Below are 14,256 nucleotides of genomic sequence, written 5' to 3'. Positions count from 1 at the left end.
TATAACTCAATTGTGACTTTATAACTCGCAATTGCGTGTTTACATCACGCAATTCTGACTATAACGTGCAATTTTTAGTCTATATCTTGCAATTCTGACTTTATAACTCACAATTGTGAGTTTATATCACACAATTCTGACTATAACTTGCCATTTTTAGTTTGTATCTCGCAAATTCTCACTATAACTTGCAATTGTGAGTTTATATCTCACAATTCTGACTTCATAACTAACAAATTCTGACTTTATTACTCGCAATTGCGTGTTTATATCACGCAATTCTGACTATAACGTGCAATTTTTAGTTTATATCTTGCAATTCTGACTTTATAACTCACAATTGTGAGTTTATATCACGCAATTCTCACTATAACTTGCAATTGTGAGTTTATATCTCACAATTTTGGCTTCATAAATAACAATTCTGACTTTATAACTCGCAATTGCGTGTTTATATCACACAATTCTGACTATAACTTGCAATTTTTAGTTTATATCTTGCAAATTCTCATTATAACTTGCAATTGTGAGTTTACATCTCACAATTTTGACTTCATAATTAACAATTCTGACTTTATAACTCGCAATTGCATGTTATAAAGTCAGAATTGCGAGATATGAACTTGCAATTCTGAGAAAAAAGTCAGAATTCCAAGTTTATATTTTGCAATTCTGACTTTATAACTCAATTCTGACTTTATAACTCAATTCTGACTTGCAATTGTGTGTTTATATCACGCAATTCTGACTATAATGTGCAATTTTTAGTTTATATCTTGCAATTCTGACTTTATAACTCACAATTGTGAGTTTATTTCTTGCAATTCTGACTTTATAACATGCAATTTTTAGTTTATATCTCACAATTTCTCACTATAATTTGCAATTGTGATTTTACTTCTCACAATTCTGACTTCATAACTAACAATTCTGACTATAACTCACAATTTTTAGTTTATATCTCGCAAATTCTGACTATAACTTGCAATTGTGAGTTTATATCTCACAATTTTGACTTCATAAATAACAATTCTGACTTTATAACTCGCAATTGCATGTTTATATCATGCAATTCTGACTATAACTTGCAATTTTTAGTTTATATCTTGCAATTCTGACTTTATAACACAATTGTGAGTTTATATCACACAATTCTGACTATAACTTGCAATTTTTAGTTTATATCTCGCAAATTCTCATTATAACTTGCAATTGTGAGTTTATATCTCACAATTTTGGCTTCATAAATAACAATTATGACTTTATAACTCGCAATTGCGTGTTTATATCACACAATTCTGACTATAACTTGCAATTTTTAGTTTATATCTCGCAAATTCTCATTATAACTTGCAATTGTGAGTTTACATCTCACAATTTTGACTTCATAACTAACAATTCTGACTTTATAACTCGCAATTGCATGTTATAAAGTCAGAATTGCGAGATATGAACTTGCAATTCTGAGAAAAAAGTCAGAATTCCAAGTTTATATTTTGCAATTCTGACTTTATAACTCAATTCTGACTTTATAACTCAATTCTGACTTGCAATTGTGTGTTTATATCACGCAATTCTGACTATAATGTGCAATTTTTAGTTTATATCTTGCAATTCTGACTTTATAACTCACAATTGTGAGTTTATTTCTTGCAATTCTGACTTTATAACATGCAATTTTTAGTTTATATCTCACAATTTCTCACTATAATTTGCAATTGTGATTTTACTTCTCCCAATTCTGACTTCATAACTAACAATTCTGACTATAACTCACAATTTTTAGTTTATATCTCGCAAATTCTGACTATAACTTGCAATTTTTAGTTTATATCTCGCAAATTCTCATTATAACTTGCAATTGTGAGTTTATATCTCACAATTTTGGCTTCATAAATAACAATTCTGACTTTATAACTCGCAATTGCGTGTTTATATCACACAATTCTGACTATAACTTGCAATTTTTAGTTTATATCTTGCAATTCTGACTTTATAACACAATTGTGAGTTTATATCACACAATTCTGACTATAACTTGCAATTTTTAGTTTATATCTCGCAAATTCTCATTATAACTTGCAATTGTGAGTTTATATCTCACAATTTTGACTTCATAACTAACAATTCTGACTTTATAACTCGCAATTGCATGTTATAAAGTCAGAATTGCAAGATATGAACTTGCAATTCTGAGAAAAAAGTCAGAATTCCAAGTTTATATTTTGCAATTCTGACTTTATAACACAATTGCGACTTTATATCACGCAATTCTGAGAAGAAAAGTCAGAATTGTGAGATAAAAAGTCGCAATTAGCTTATTTATTTTTTATATAGTGGTGGAAACAAGCTACTATAGTATATACCATTAAAAAGTTTGGGGTCAATAAGAGTTTTTAATGTTTTTGAAAAACGTCCCTTATGCTCCAGTCTTTATTCCAGTCTTCGGTGTCACATGATCCTTCAGAAATCATTCTAATATGCTGATTTGCTCAAGAAACATTTCTTATTATTATCAACAGTTGTGCTGTTTAATATGTTTTTACCAGGATACTTTGATGAATACAAAAGTTTAAAAGCACAGCATTTATTTGAAATTGATATCTTTTATAACACTATAAATGTCTTTACTCTCACTTTTGATCAATTGAATGCATCCTTGATAATAATCATGCATCCATAATGATAATAATACATCCATAATTATGATGACAATAATTGAATCCATCCATTCATCCAATCAAAATATGCATTTTTGCTAATACAGCAAAGAGAAGCTGGAAATAAAATTAAATGAATACATTCTAAAATACTAAAGAATGAAAAAAAAAAATAAATTGTATTTTTTGTTGATGTGTTTAGAAAAAATGTCTATATTATCACATTATCATTTGCCATCTTTTGTTCATTAGGTAAGGGGTGTAATACACAAATAGCACCTATTTGTAGATTTTGTAGCGATGGCTGCTATTAGACAAGAAGTGGATACTCACTACACCATAAGCGATGGTGTCTGTGTAGGTTCTCATCTCAGAATAAATATTCTTCAGGAACCAGCTGAAGGGTTGACAGTGGAGTCTCTCTCTGAGAGCTTTTCTTTCTCTGATATCACCAATATCGATCCCTGAGTCCTGCACACACACAAACACAAGAATTATAAACATACAAGAATTAATTCATAGAGTTCAAAATCAAATGGCTGCTAGAACATGAAAGCTCTTATGTGTCATTGTACATCTATCTCAGCCCTTCAGATTCAGACACTTACACTGACTTCAAGTGAAGTGATTCTATATGCAGCTGCATGTCAATGTGTCATGTACAGCTCAAAAGTGAGAGGTCATTAAAGAGCCTTTACGGCTACTGTAGCTTTAATTAGTCATGGTCATTACATCTCAACCCATTACATCTTAACTCAAAATGACAAACCAGCATGTATCCTTTAACTTCCATCACATTCATGTAGTGATATAAGCCACTCAAGGCCGTGTGTTACAGAAAATGTGTGTGTGTGTGTGTGTGTGTGTTGTTAGGAGCAACATGACGCAGAGTGCCTAAATAATCCCCTTTAACCATGGTAAGCTTTTTCTTTTTATAAAACAGTGACAACTGAAATATGATAAAAACAATGTCAAATGGATAATAACATTTTGTTGCTAAGCAATTTAGCATATTAATATACGGTAGTGTCCAAAAATCGGAGACTTCAAGTGGAAATGCTTCTATCCTGCATTTTTCTAATATAATTTATACACTACTATTCACAAGTTTGGGGTCAGAAGATTTTTTACTTTTAATAAATACTAGTGCTGTCAAATCGATTAATTGTGATTAATCGCATCTAACATAAAAGTACATACACACACATACATACATACATACATTATATATATATATATATATATATATATATATATATATATATATATATATATATATATATACACACAAACCTTAATGTTAGATACAATTAATCACCTTTACTCGATTTGAAAGCACTAATTAATATTAATATCAATTAACAATATTATTATCAAGGATGCATTTAATTAATAAAAGTGACACTAAAGACTATAATGTTACAAAAGATTTGTATTTAAAATAAATTCTATTCATGAGAAATTTGAATTCATCAAATAATCCTGAAAAAGTGCATATCGGTTTCTACACTAACACTAAAGACTGGAGAAATGATGCCGAAAATTCAGTTTTATTAATGCAGCCTTTGTAAGCATGAGATTTCTTTTTTTTTTTTTTTTTAAATCATACTGACCCTAAACTTACAGTTGTGTGTTTTATTTATTGTTTTTTATTACAAATGATCAGCATTACAATTTGAGCGAAAAGAATATATGAAATATGACTGTGAAGGAGTTGACAGTTGTGGTCTAAAGTAGGGCTGTGAATCTTTGGGTAGACAGCGATTCAATTCGATTCACGATTCATAGGTGTTCGATTCGATTCAAGAACGATTTTTGCAAATTCAGAACGATTCGATTCGAGACGATTCACATTAAAATTCGATGCGATTCAATTAATTCGATTCGATTCTGCATTTTAATATGCATTTATAGGGATATTGAAATGCTTCCCTCAACGTGTCTTAGTCAGGGTGTGAATTACACAGCGGCCTTCAGGAGGTCAGAGAGTAAGGGCAAAAACAAACAAACAAACAAAAAAAACTTTTGTCCATTCTTAATGTTAGTTCATGTTAGTTCTCAATGATGCTACATAACTTTATTTTAACAGCCTATAAAAATTGGCATTTGAAATTTATATAAGCCAAAACTTTAAAAGGACTTTAAAAGTATTTTTAGGCCTAGTTCATGTTAAATATAGTGGAGGACCGTGTTAAAGGCTACACAACCTTATTAAACTGTTCCAGGTACATTAAAATTACTAATGCTTACATGGAGAGACTATCATGCACTTTCCCAACTAATCTTAAACTAACTTTTCTTCACGGAATAGTTATAAAAGCCATCTTTGTTCTCTTTATATGGAACATTTTCCTTATGGTGATTCTGAAAGAAAACGCGCAGGGTTTCTACTGTTGCTATAGTAACGAACGCAACTTTAACGCGCATCTGATTGATAAACCGCGCGCTCTTATGTCAGTGTTGTTAATGTTGTAGTTATTTCAACAGTTTCCTCGCACATTCAGTTTAATGACATTAAATTCCTAATTTCATTTATCATTCATTGAACTGTGCGTATGCATTTAGACACTTACATTATGTGTTTGCTCCGTCCATGCAATAAATGCGCGCCTTGAAACTGCTCAGGTAATGTCAATGAACCACTTCCGACTTTTCCACGCAATAAAAGCGTTTTATTTCAACAGCAATGACTTGGCAGCTTTATCAATGGCTTGAGCAGTTTGACTCAGGACTATTGCTGTCTTAATAGAGAACTGTCATCTGTTCATGTGAACAGCAGTGGCCGTCCTGAGGAGAGCTCAAACGTGGGCTACGGACCCTATGGTACGGACTGAGCGCGAGCGCAATCCAGTGAAAAAGGCGGTAAAGTGCAGCCGCGCGTGTCTGTGAAGGAGAGCTGTGAGGGCGAATGATGGTGCACAACGTCTCCATCAATTCGCGCATGTAGTAATTTAATGTTTATATATTTTAAAGCACTGAATCACTATACAATCGCGATTAATCCAATTCTTTGCATTTTACATCGATTATCGACCGACATAAACGATTCACGATTCAAAAAACATGTTCCAAGATCGATGCATATTCATCGTCAGGATTTGTAATCAATGCATCGAGAAAACGAGTGAATCGTTACACCTCTAGTCTAAAGGATTGAGAGTTAGACTAGTAGCCCAAAAGGTTACGGGTTCGATTCTCAATACCGGCAGGAAATGACTGAGATGCCCTTGAGCAAGACACCTAACCCCCAATCACTCCAAAACAGTGTTTTAAAATGCAAACGATCCTCATTTACAGTGGTGTTTCCACAGCATTTCAGAAATGGTCTCCGTTTACACTAGACGGCCAAAAACGTATGTCACATGACCGTTCATGCGCGTACAAGTGTAAACAGTTGTCTCTTGCGCATGTAGGCAGCTGCAGTATTGAAAAATGCAGTTTAACTGCACAATGGCTGCTAAAAATTACAAAAAAGCCAAAAGTCTCCATTTTGGTCTGTTTACACTGAAACACAACCCCAGCGTTTTCAAACTAAAACTGGGTCTAAGTCTCTGTGTTTGAGGGTCGAAAATGCCGGAATAGTGTAAATGACAGGCGTAACAGTAGCAAACGTTATGCTTTTTAAAACGAAAAAGAACTAGTGTAAACGGGGCCTTAATTTATTTCATATTTATTTGACCAGTTTATTCTAAATCCCAAATTTCAATCTGCAAGCTGCAACTATTCATATAAACAGCGAGTGAGAGGTTTAGTACCTGTTGTGGAACGTTCCAGGCCATGTAAACGTGGCTCTTGAACTCGTCCATCCACACCTCGGCCACTCTCAGAGCGTTCCTGCGTACGTGAGTTGCCAGGTCCTCAGTGTAGGGCTTGTGGGCGCGCTCAATATGAGCTATTCTGGAACAGGGCATGACCTCCACACTTCCTCCACACAGCCATACCTGATTACACACACACGAATGTCTCGTGTTTTGAATTTTCACAAGAACGAAGAAAAATTAGCTTTCTAAAATGCCCTATAACATCCATTAGGCAGTCTACAAAAACAAATACACTAGGTTCTTATGATTCATTAGGGAGTATATGAGTCCATTTAGCAGAATAAACCAAATTACTGAAAAAAACCCACATAAATCAAACTTCACAAGGAACAAAAAGCACTTTTGTATGTCATTAGAACATTTAAAAAGGGTTTGTGGAAAAAAATAAGCTAAACAATACACTTCAAATCAAGGACGCTCATTTCCTACAATTATCATCTAAAGGTTACTCATTTCATTTTCCACACAGCGGAGCTCTTTGTTCAAACTTCCCAAACTGCATTTACAAAACAATATAGGGGCTTTTTACCACATGACAAGAAGAATATCAAAAGGACTTATTTGAAAGCTCAAACAGACCATTTAATTTGCTATAATTCAACATGTTTCCCTGACTGACATTGAGCAATTTAACAGTGCAGTCACAGCCTGTTGTGTCAGTAAAGATGGGAGAAAAAACAAAAAACGCTGCCGTTTTCCTGGAGTGCTTTCATATAATACACATTTGTTCAATGATTTACCCTCAATTAGTGCACGTTATGCAGCTCAAAATGGAGAGTGGCGGCTTATTTATGCTTGTTGGTTTGATTCCCTGTTTTTTTCCACCTACTGCACTCATGCAGAGCTTTTAAACAGGGAGTATCTCTCTTTGCTTTGTACATCTCTCCAGTAAATCTTCACTCGGGATTATATAGGCCACATGCCAGCGTGTTGCACTTCATTCACACCCAAAGACTTTCATTCAGGCCTGGTTTGGTGCAACATCTGGCTGGAACATATGTCAGGGTCGTTTCAGTGCAACAGGTTATTTGAACACGTGTTGTGTATATTTAAATGCATCAAATTTGCATCAAACAAAAAGTTGGTTTTTCAAGAGACCCTGCTGCCATATGGGGGGGGTATCACATTTGCTCTGATCCTCTTGTTTAGCAGGCTTTTAATGCTAAGACTCGTTGGGCGGGATTCAACAGGAAGTGGACAGATGTGTATTGTTCCTATTTGCCAGGAGAATGATTCATATGCATAATCACTGACAACAATCCCAATGATCCATGACTGAGCCGTCTGTTCTCCTGAAGCATTAAAAAAATAATTTCTCACATTTGCATACAATACCTGCTGCAGACAGAGATATTCAGACCGTAATCTGTCGCACAGAGGCAAATTTTGCAAGCATGAAATGAGAATCAAACCGGCTTTATATTGTCTGGGAGACATTTAAGACTTGGTATCTTTCCAAAAAAATACCACAGAGAGTGAACTAAAGTGCAAAAAAAAAAAAAAAAAAAAATACTAAAAAAAAAAATCTGTTTTTTTTTTTTTGCTTTTTTTTTTATTAGTTGCAAAAATATCTAGACAAAATAAATTCATTGTCATTCATTGTTTTGATTTAATTTAAACCTCACACATTTAAAAAATATATATATGTGAAAGCTAAAATGTGAATAAAATATTATTGTTTTATTCTTGTTTTAGACTAAAAATATAGTAATAATAATAATACTCAAAAATAATAAAAAATACTGGGTGAAAAAAAAAAATGTCGATAATTTCTTGGAAAAGATATTATATTATCAATATAATAATAATAATAAAATCAGCACTGGGTTAAAAAAACTTATTTAATTATATATTTTCTGAAATCAATTGTATAATAATGTTGTTGTTTAAATAAAATAATAACAATAATAATAGTAATAATAATTATCATCAACACTGGGTGAAAACAGTTTTTTCATGATATATTCTCTGAAAAAATAATATGTTATTAATATAATAATAATAATAATAGTATTAATAATAATCATTATCAACACTGGGCGAAAAGTTATTTCATGATATATTCTCTGAAAAAATAATATATTATTAATAAGAATAATAATAATAGTGATAGTAGTAATAATAATCTTTATCAGCACTGGGTAAAAAATGTTATTTCATGATATATTCTCTGAAAAAATAATATATTATTAATATAATAATAATAATAATAATCTTACATTTATTTTGTAAGGACATTGAGATTATTATTATTTATTTATTTTTATTTTAAAGACAAAAATATTGATTAAGAAAATATTTTTTGTTGCATATTTGTGACCCTGGACCACAAAGCCAGTCATAAGGGGCAATTTTTTGAAATTGAGATACATCATCTGAAAGCTGAATAAATAAGCTTTCCATTAATTGTTAGAATAGGACAATATTAGGCTGAGATACAACTATTTGAAAATCTGGAATCTGAGAGTGCAAAAAAAATCTAAATATTGAGAAAATTGCCTTTAAAGTTGTCCAAATGAAGTCCTTAGCAAAGCATATCCACTCACAAAAAAATTTTTTTGATATATTTACGGTAGGAAATATATCAACATGATCTTTACCTTAATATCCTAATGATTTTTGGCATAAAAGAAAAATATAATATAATTTTGACCCATACAATGTATTGTTGGCTATTGCTACAAATATACCCGTGCGAAAAAAACTGGTTTTGTGGTCCAGGGTCACACTTGCCATTATGCATGAATAATGAAATTACCTCCTATGTGTTCAACGCTCCCCTACCTTGACTGAATTAACTACCAATAAGCATGTCACCCAAAAGACATTATTGACAAAGTCATTACTCTTTACCTGGAACAAAACTGACATGCTGTGGCAACAGATTTAAAAAAAACTGTGCTGACATCCGATCAAAGTCAGTATTCATTCTCCATCACTGATAAACAGAGCCCTTTAGTGAGGGCTAAGAATAGAAGAGCACAGATGCGTTGACCTTTCATTGAGCGTGTTCCCTCTTCCAAAGCGTAAAATAACTCCAGTCAACACAATGTCAATGAGGGTCAGCAAAACTGGAAATTTTCTTTTGCTTCAATCCCTCCAGCGGGAGTTTGATTGACAGAGTGCAATCCCAGAAAACTGTCAAATCCAAATATCTGCAAAAAAATAACTGCAGTATAGAATATTGTTTCATTACAATAGAGGTAACATCTTCATCTTAAGAATCATAATATTCTTAATCATTATCATAGTATTTAAGGTAACTTTTATTTTACTTTTATAAACACAAATCCCACATTTAAAAAATAAAAATTTTGTTTTGTTTTTTTATTTGTTGCAAAATATCTAAACATCTAAGAAATAATATTTAATTTAATTAGTGATGTATTTCCGAGTGAGAAAAATAGATTGCGTTGCTTGTTTTTTTCCACTCTGAATTGGCTGGATCTAGAAAAGTAGGCGTTCCATTCAGAAATGGAGGCAGATCTGAGCGCAAGTTTACAATCAGCCGACAAACTGACGTCATCCAAAGTCCCTTTCAAGGAAAGTCTGTTCACTCTGCGGCCATATTTGCAACACCTCCGGACAGCTATTTCGAGCATCCAATGGGGGAATCCTGAAATCTTAAAACCTGCTTGGCGAACTCACAATTAAATAACATATTTCAAATCAGCAACAAAATCTGACATGAACTGTCCCATAAATGTTGTTTCTTATGCTCAAATATCGTTAAAAAATTTATTTTTCAGGCTAGACGAGCCAATGTGCATGTGCAGTCCTAAGTGCGAGCCTCAGGTTTCTATGGGAACCGGAGCTTCTCACAGCAGTTGTAGTGACGCAATGACTTTATCAATCAGCGATTGGCTCTTTTACTTACAAACCCGATTCCAAAAAAGTTGGGACACTGTAAAAATTGTGAATAAAAACAGAATGCAATGATGTGGAAGTTTCAAATTTCAATATTTCATTCAGAATACAACATAGATGACATATCAAATGTTTCAACTGAGAAAATGTATCATTTTAAGGGAAAAAGAAGTTGATTTTAAATTTCATGGCATCAACACATCTCAAAAAAGTTGGGACAAGGCCATGTTTACCACTGTGTGGCATCCCCTCTTCTTTTTATAACAGTCTGCAAACGTCTGGGGACTGAGGAGACAAGTTGCTCAAGTTTAGGAATAGGAATGTTGTCCCATTCTTGTCTAATACAGGCTTCTAGTTGCTCAACTGTCTTAGGTCTTCTTTGTCACATCTTCCTCTTTATGATGCGCCAAATGTTTTCTATGGGTGAAAGATCTGGACTGCAGGCTGGCCATTTCAGTACCCGGATCCTTCTTCTACGCAGCCATGATGTTGTAACTGATGCAGTATGTGGTCTGGCATTGTCATGTTGGAAAATGCAAGGTCTTCCCTGAAAGAGACAACGTCTGGATGGGAGCATATGTTGTTCTAGAACTTGGATATACCTTTCAGCATTTATGGTGCCTTTCTAGATGTGTAAACTGCCCATGCCACACGCACTCATGGGTTGTCCTTGTCCTCTTTAGTCCAGATGACATGGCGTCCCAGTTTTCCAAAAAGAACTTCAAATTTTGATTTGTCTGACCACAGAACAGTTTTCCACTTTGCCACAGTCAATTTTAAATGAGCCTTTGCCCAGAGAAAACGCCTGCGCTTCTGGATCATGTTTAGATATGGCTTCTTTTTTGACCTACAGAGTTTTAGCTGGCAACGGTGAATAGCACAGTGGATTGTGTTCACCGACAATGTTTTCTGGAAGTATTCCTGAGCCCATGTTGTGATTTCCATTACAGTAGCATTCCTGTATGTGATGCAGTGCCGTCTAAGGGCCGGAAGATCACGGGCATCCAGTATGGTTTTCCGGCCTTGACCCTTACGCACAGAGATTGTTCCAGATTCTCTGAAACTTTGGATGATATTATGCACTGTAGATGATGATAACTTCAAACTCTTTGCAATTTTTCTCTGAGAAACTCCTTTCTGATATTGCTCCACTACTTTTCGCCGCAGCATTGAGGGAATTGGTGATCCTCTGCCCATCTTGACTTCTGAGAGACACTGCCACTCTAAGAGGCTCTTTTTTTAAGTTCCAAACAGGTCCTCCAGCTGTTCCTTATATGTACATTTAACTTTTCCGGCCTCTTACTGCTACCTGTCCCAACCTTTTTGGAATGTGTAGCTCTCATGAAATCCAAAATGAGCCAATATTTGGCATGACATTTCAAAATGTCTGACTTTCAACATTTGATATGTTATCTATATTCTATTGTGAATAAAATATACATTTATGAGATTTGTAAATTACTGCATTCCTTTTTTATTCACAATTTGTACAGTGTCCCAACTTTTTTGGAATTGGGTTCCGCCATATTGCGTGTTGCAGTTTCTCCCATTCATAACTAATAGGAGTGAACCGTCTTTCTATATCTACAGTCTTTGCATCATCAGAGAAGATTCCATTCTAGAGGGGAAGTACATTTTCAGATTTTGATTAAAGATTATGAAGAATTTTTTTGTTTTTGTGCATTGACTTTAATGGATAAATTGTTCACCAAAACACTAGTAATGTATGCTAAATGTATGCATACAATACCTAAATAGTATATTCGCTATAAAACAAGACAAATATATTGATGTAAAATGATTTTTTGCAATCTAAATAGACTAAAAACGCAACTGAATGACAATGAATATCATTCCTCAATATCATTCCTAAGATAGTACAGACCTCCAAAAACCTGCTACAGAAAGATGGACAAACTTTTCAATTTATTTTCCTCCTTTTTTTGGGAATATCTGCAGGTTTGCAACATTTATGCAATGTTGCGTTTGGAGATTCGGAGGCACAAAGGAGCTCAGAAGATGAGAGTGAGGAATTAAGCTGTAGAAACACAGCTGTATGAACAGATGTTGAGGGCCATTATCCGAATCCCGCCGCACACATGGTGCCTGCCACTTCCTGAGACATTTCCATTTGCTCTCTCCTCATTGAAGCCCTTAGTGATGAAACCAAAATCACAATAGATGTCTGTGAGTGTAATGGGGGGTTTGATCCGCTCTGTATTGTCAAGGTGCACCCCGCGTGGAGTGATTGCAACTTTGCTAGGCCAAATCACAGTAAGAGCAAGTCGCTGTGTGTCCGCTGGTGAGCTCCATTCACAGCCTGGGCTTGGATTCTGGTTGCGGAGGCTAATTACAGTGCTGCTGGGTCTGATGGGAGACGGCAGAGGTCTCGATGGGGCTCTATACATTTGTAATACTGAGAGGTTAGGACCCTGCCGGTTTGAAGCGAAACGTCTGTTTGGCAGGTTATCATTAGCAAGCTGCAGAGAGCTCCACTTTAATTGTGTGATGATACACACTAGGGCTGCACAATGTTGGAAAAAACATTTTTGATTTTATACACACACACACACACACACACACACACACACACACACACACACACACACACACACACACACACACACACACACACAGGTCTATCTGTAACCAGAGGCTGCAAACCTCCACATATCCGTCTGCCCTCAAAGAATAACCTGTATAAAGCATCTTTTCATCAAATGAAACAGCATTATTCATTGGCATGCGTCTACTTGTCTACTCAAGCTCCAGACATCCTGTCTCCTGCTGTACTTTCAAAACTCTCATAGGCAGTCTGAATAGCTCTTACCCTGATCCCCAGCTCCACGTTTTCCCCTCCATAAACTTCCATCCCTTCATCCAGCAGACCAATCTCCTCAAAATACTCCCTATCCACTACAAAGCAACCGATTAGAGCAGGACTCCTGTAAAGAGAGGAGATTCACATGGCAACCATGCACTCAAATGACTTATGAAAACATATTTTACTACTTTAAGGATACAGTCATTAAGAATTGGCAGTGAAAATTGTCTGATCCAATTTCTCGAGTCACCATTTAACACAGGAAACAAGTTGTTAAAGTCCCCCAGTGGTGAAAATCAAGTTTTTAATGCTGTTTATATGTCAATGTGGTGTTTTTAATATGCTTTAAGACAAACCATGTGCAAAGTCAGCACTATTGCTGAGTATTTTCTCTTTAAAACTCCAGTGATCTAAAGATAATTTCAAAATCACTGGTGTTTCTTACATCACAAACTACCTTGTAACCAATCACGTCAATGTACTGGCGGACTTTAAAGGTGCAATATGTAAGAATTTTGCAGTAAAATATCCAAAAACCACTAGGCCAGTGTTATTTATTTTGTTCACTTGAGTACTTACAATATCCCAAATGTTTCCAACTATTTGTAAATTGTGAGAAAATTACAATTTTAACCAAGCCTCCGGGACGTGTGAGGAGTCGCCTGTCAATTGCGTCATACCGCTTGGTTTCCGGTTTTATTTTGTAGAAACCATGGAAACACCAAAGACGCTTTAATATTTACATGTTTTAATAGACAAGGGAACAACTGTTTTGATATATTTATAGACAGAAAATGAATTTTTGTTATATAGCTCAACACGTTTATTCTTATTGTTTAAATCTAATTTTCTTTATTTTTGTGAGTACCATACTTTACCATGCCTTAGAGAAAAACACTATTTTGTGAAGTAGCTAACATAGCATAATCATACGCAGCTTTGTTTTTACTAACAGTTATACAGCATTTTCTCCATCATACAATACGTTTTTAAAATTGATTGCCATTTATCAACACAAGCCATCCAGCATTTAATATGATATTCTAAAATCGATCTATCTTACTGCAGTGTGTAACAGTGTCTC

At 34.5% G+C, this 14,256-nt stretch overlaps 1 protein-coding gene across 2 annotated transcripts in view; it reads right to left on the bottom strand.

The window, feature by feature from the left end:
* The window catches only part of galnt18a (UDP-N-acetyl-alpha-D-galactosamine:polypeptide N-acetylgalactosaminyltransferase 18a), an 88,953-nt gene that overhangs the window by 15,269 nt on the left and 59,428 nt on the right, over positions 1-14,256 (bottom strand). For both annotated transcript variants that reach the window (XM_048158728.1, XM_048158727.1), the window contains 3 exons: positions 13,179-13,293; positions 6,416-6,601; positions 2,994-3,131 (listed from right to left, as the gene is read on the bottom strand). In XM_048158728.1, coding sequence (XP_048014685.1) covers positions 2,994-3,131; positions 6,416-6,601; positions 13,179-13,293 — 439 coding nt within the window. The remainder of the gene's footprint in view (positions 1-2,993; positions 3,132-6,415; positions 6,602-13,178; positions 13,294-14,256) is intronic.

Source organism: Megalobrama amblycephala, linkage group LG15 (genome assembly GCF_018812025.1).
Source record: "Megalobrama amblycephala isolate DHTTF-2021 linkage group LG15, ASM1881202v1, whole genome shotgun sequence".
Lineage (NCBI taxonomy): Eukaryota > Metazoa > Chordata > Actinopteri > Cypriniformes > Xenocyprididae > Megalobrama > Megalobrama amblycephala.
The sequence above is the reverse complement of the archived record's forward strand: the minus strand, read 5'-3'. Positions and strand labels throughout refer to the sequence as shown.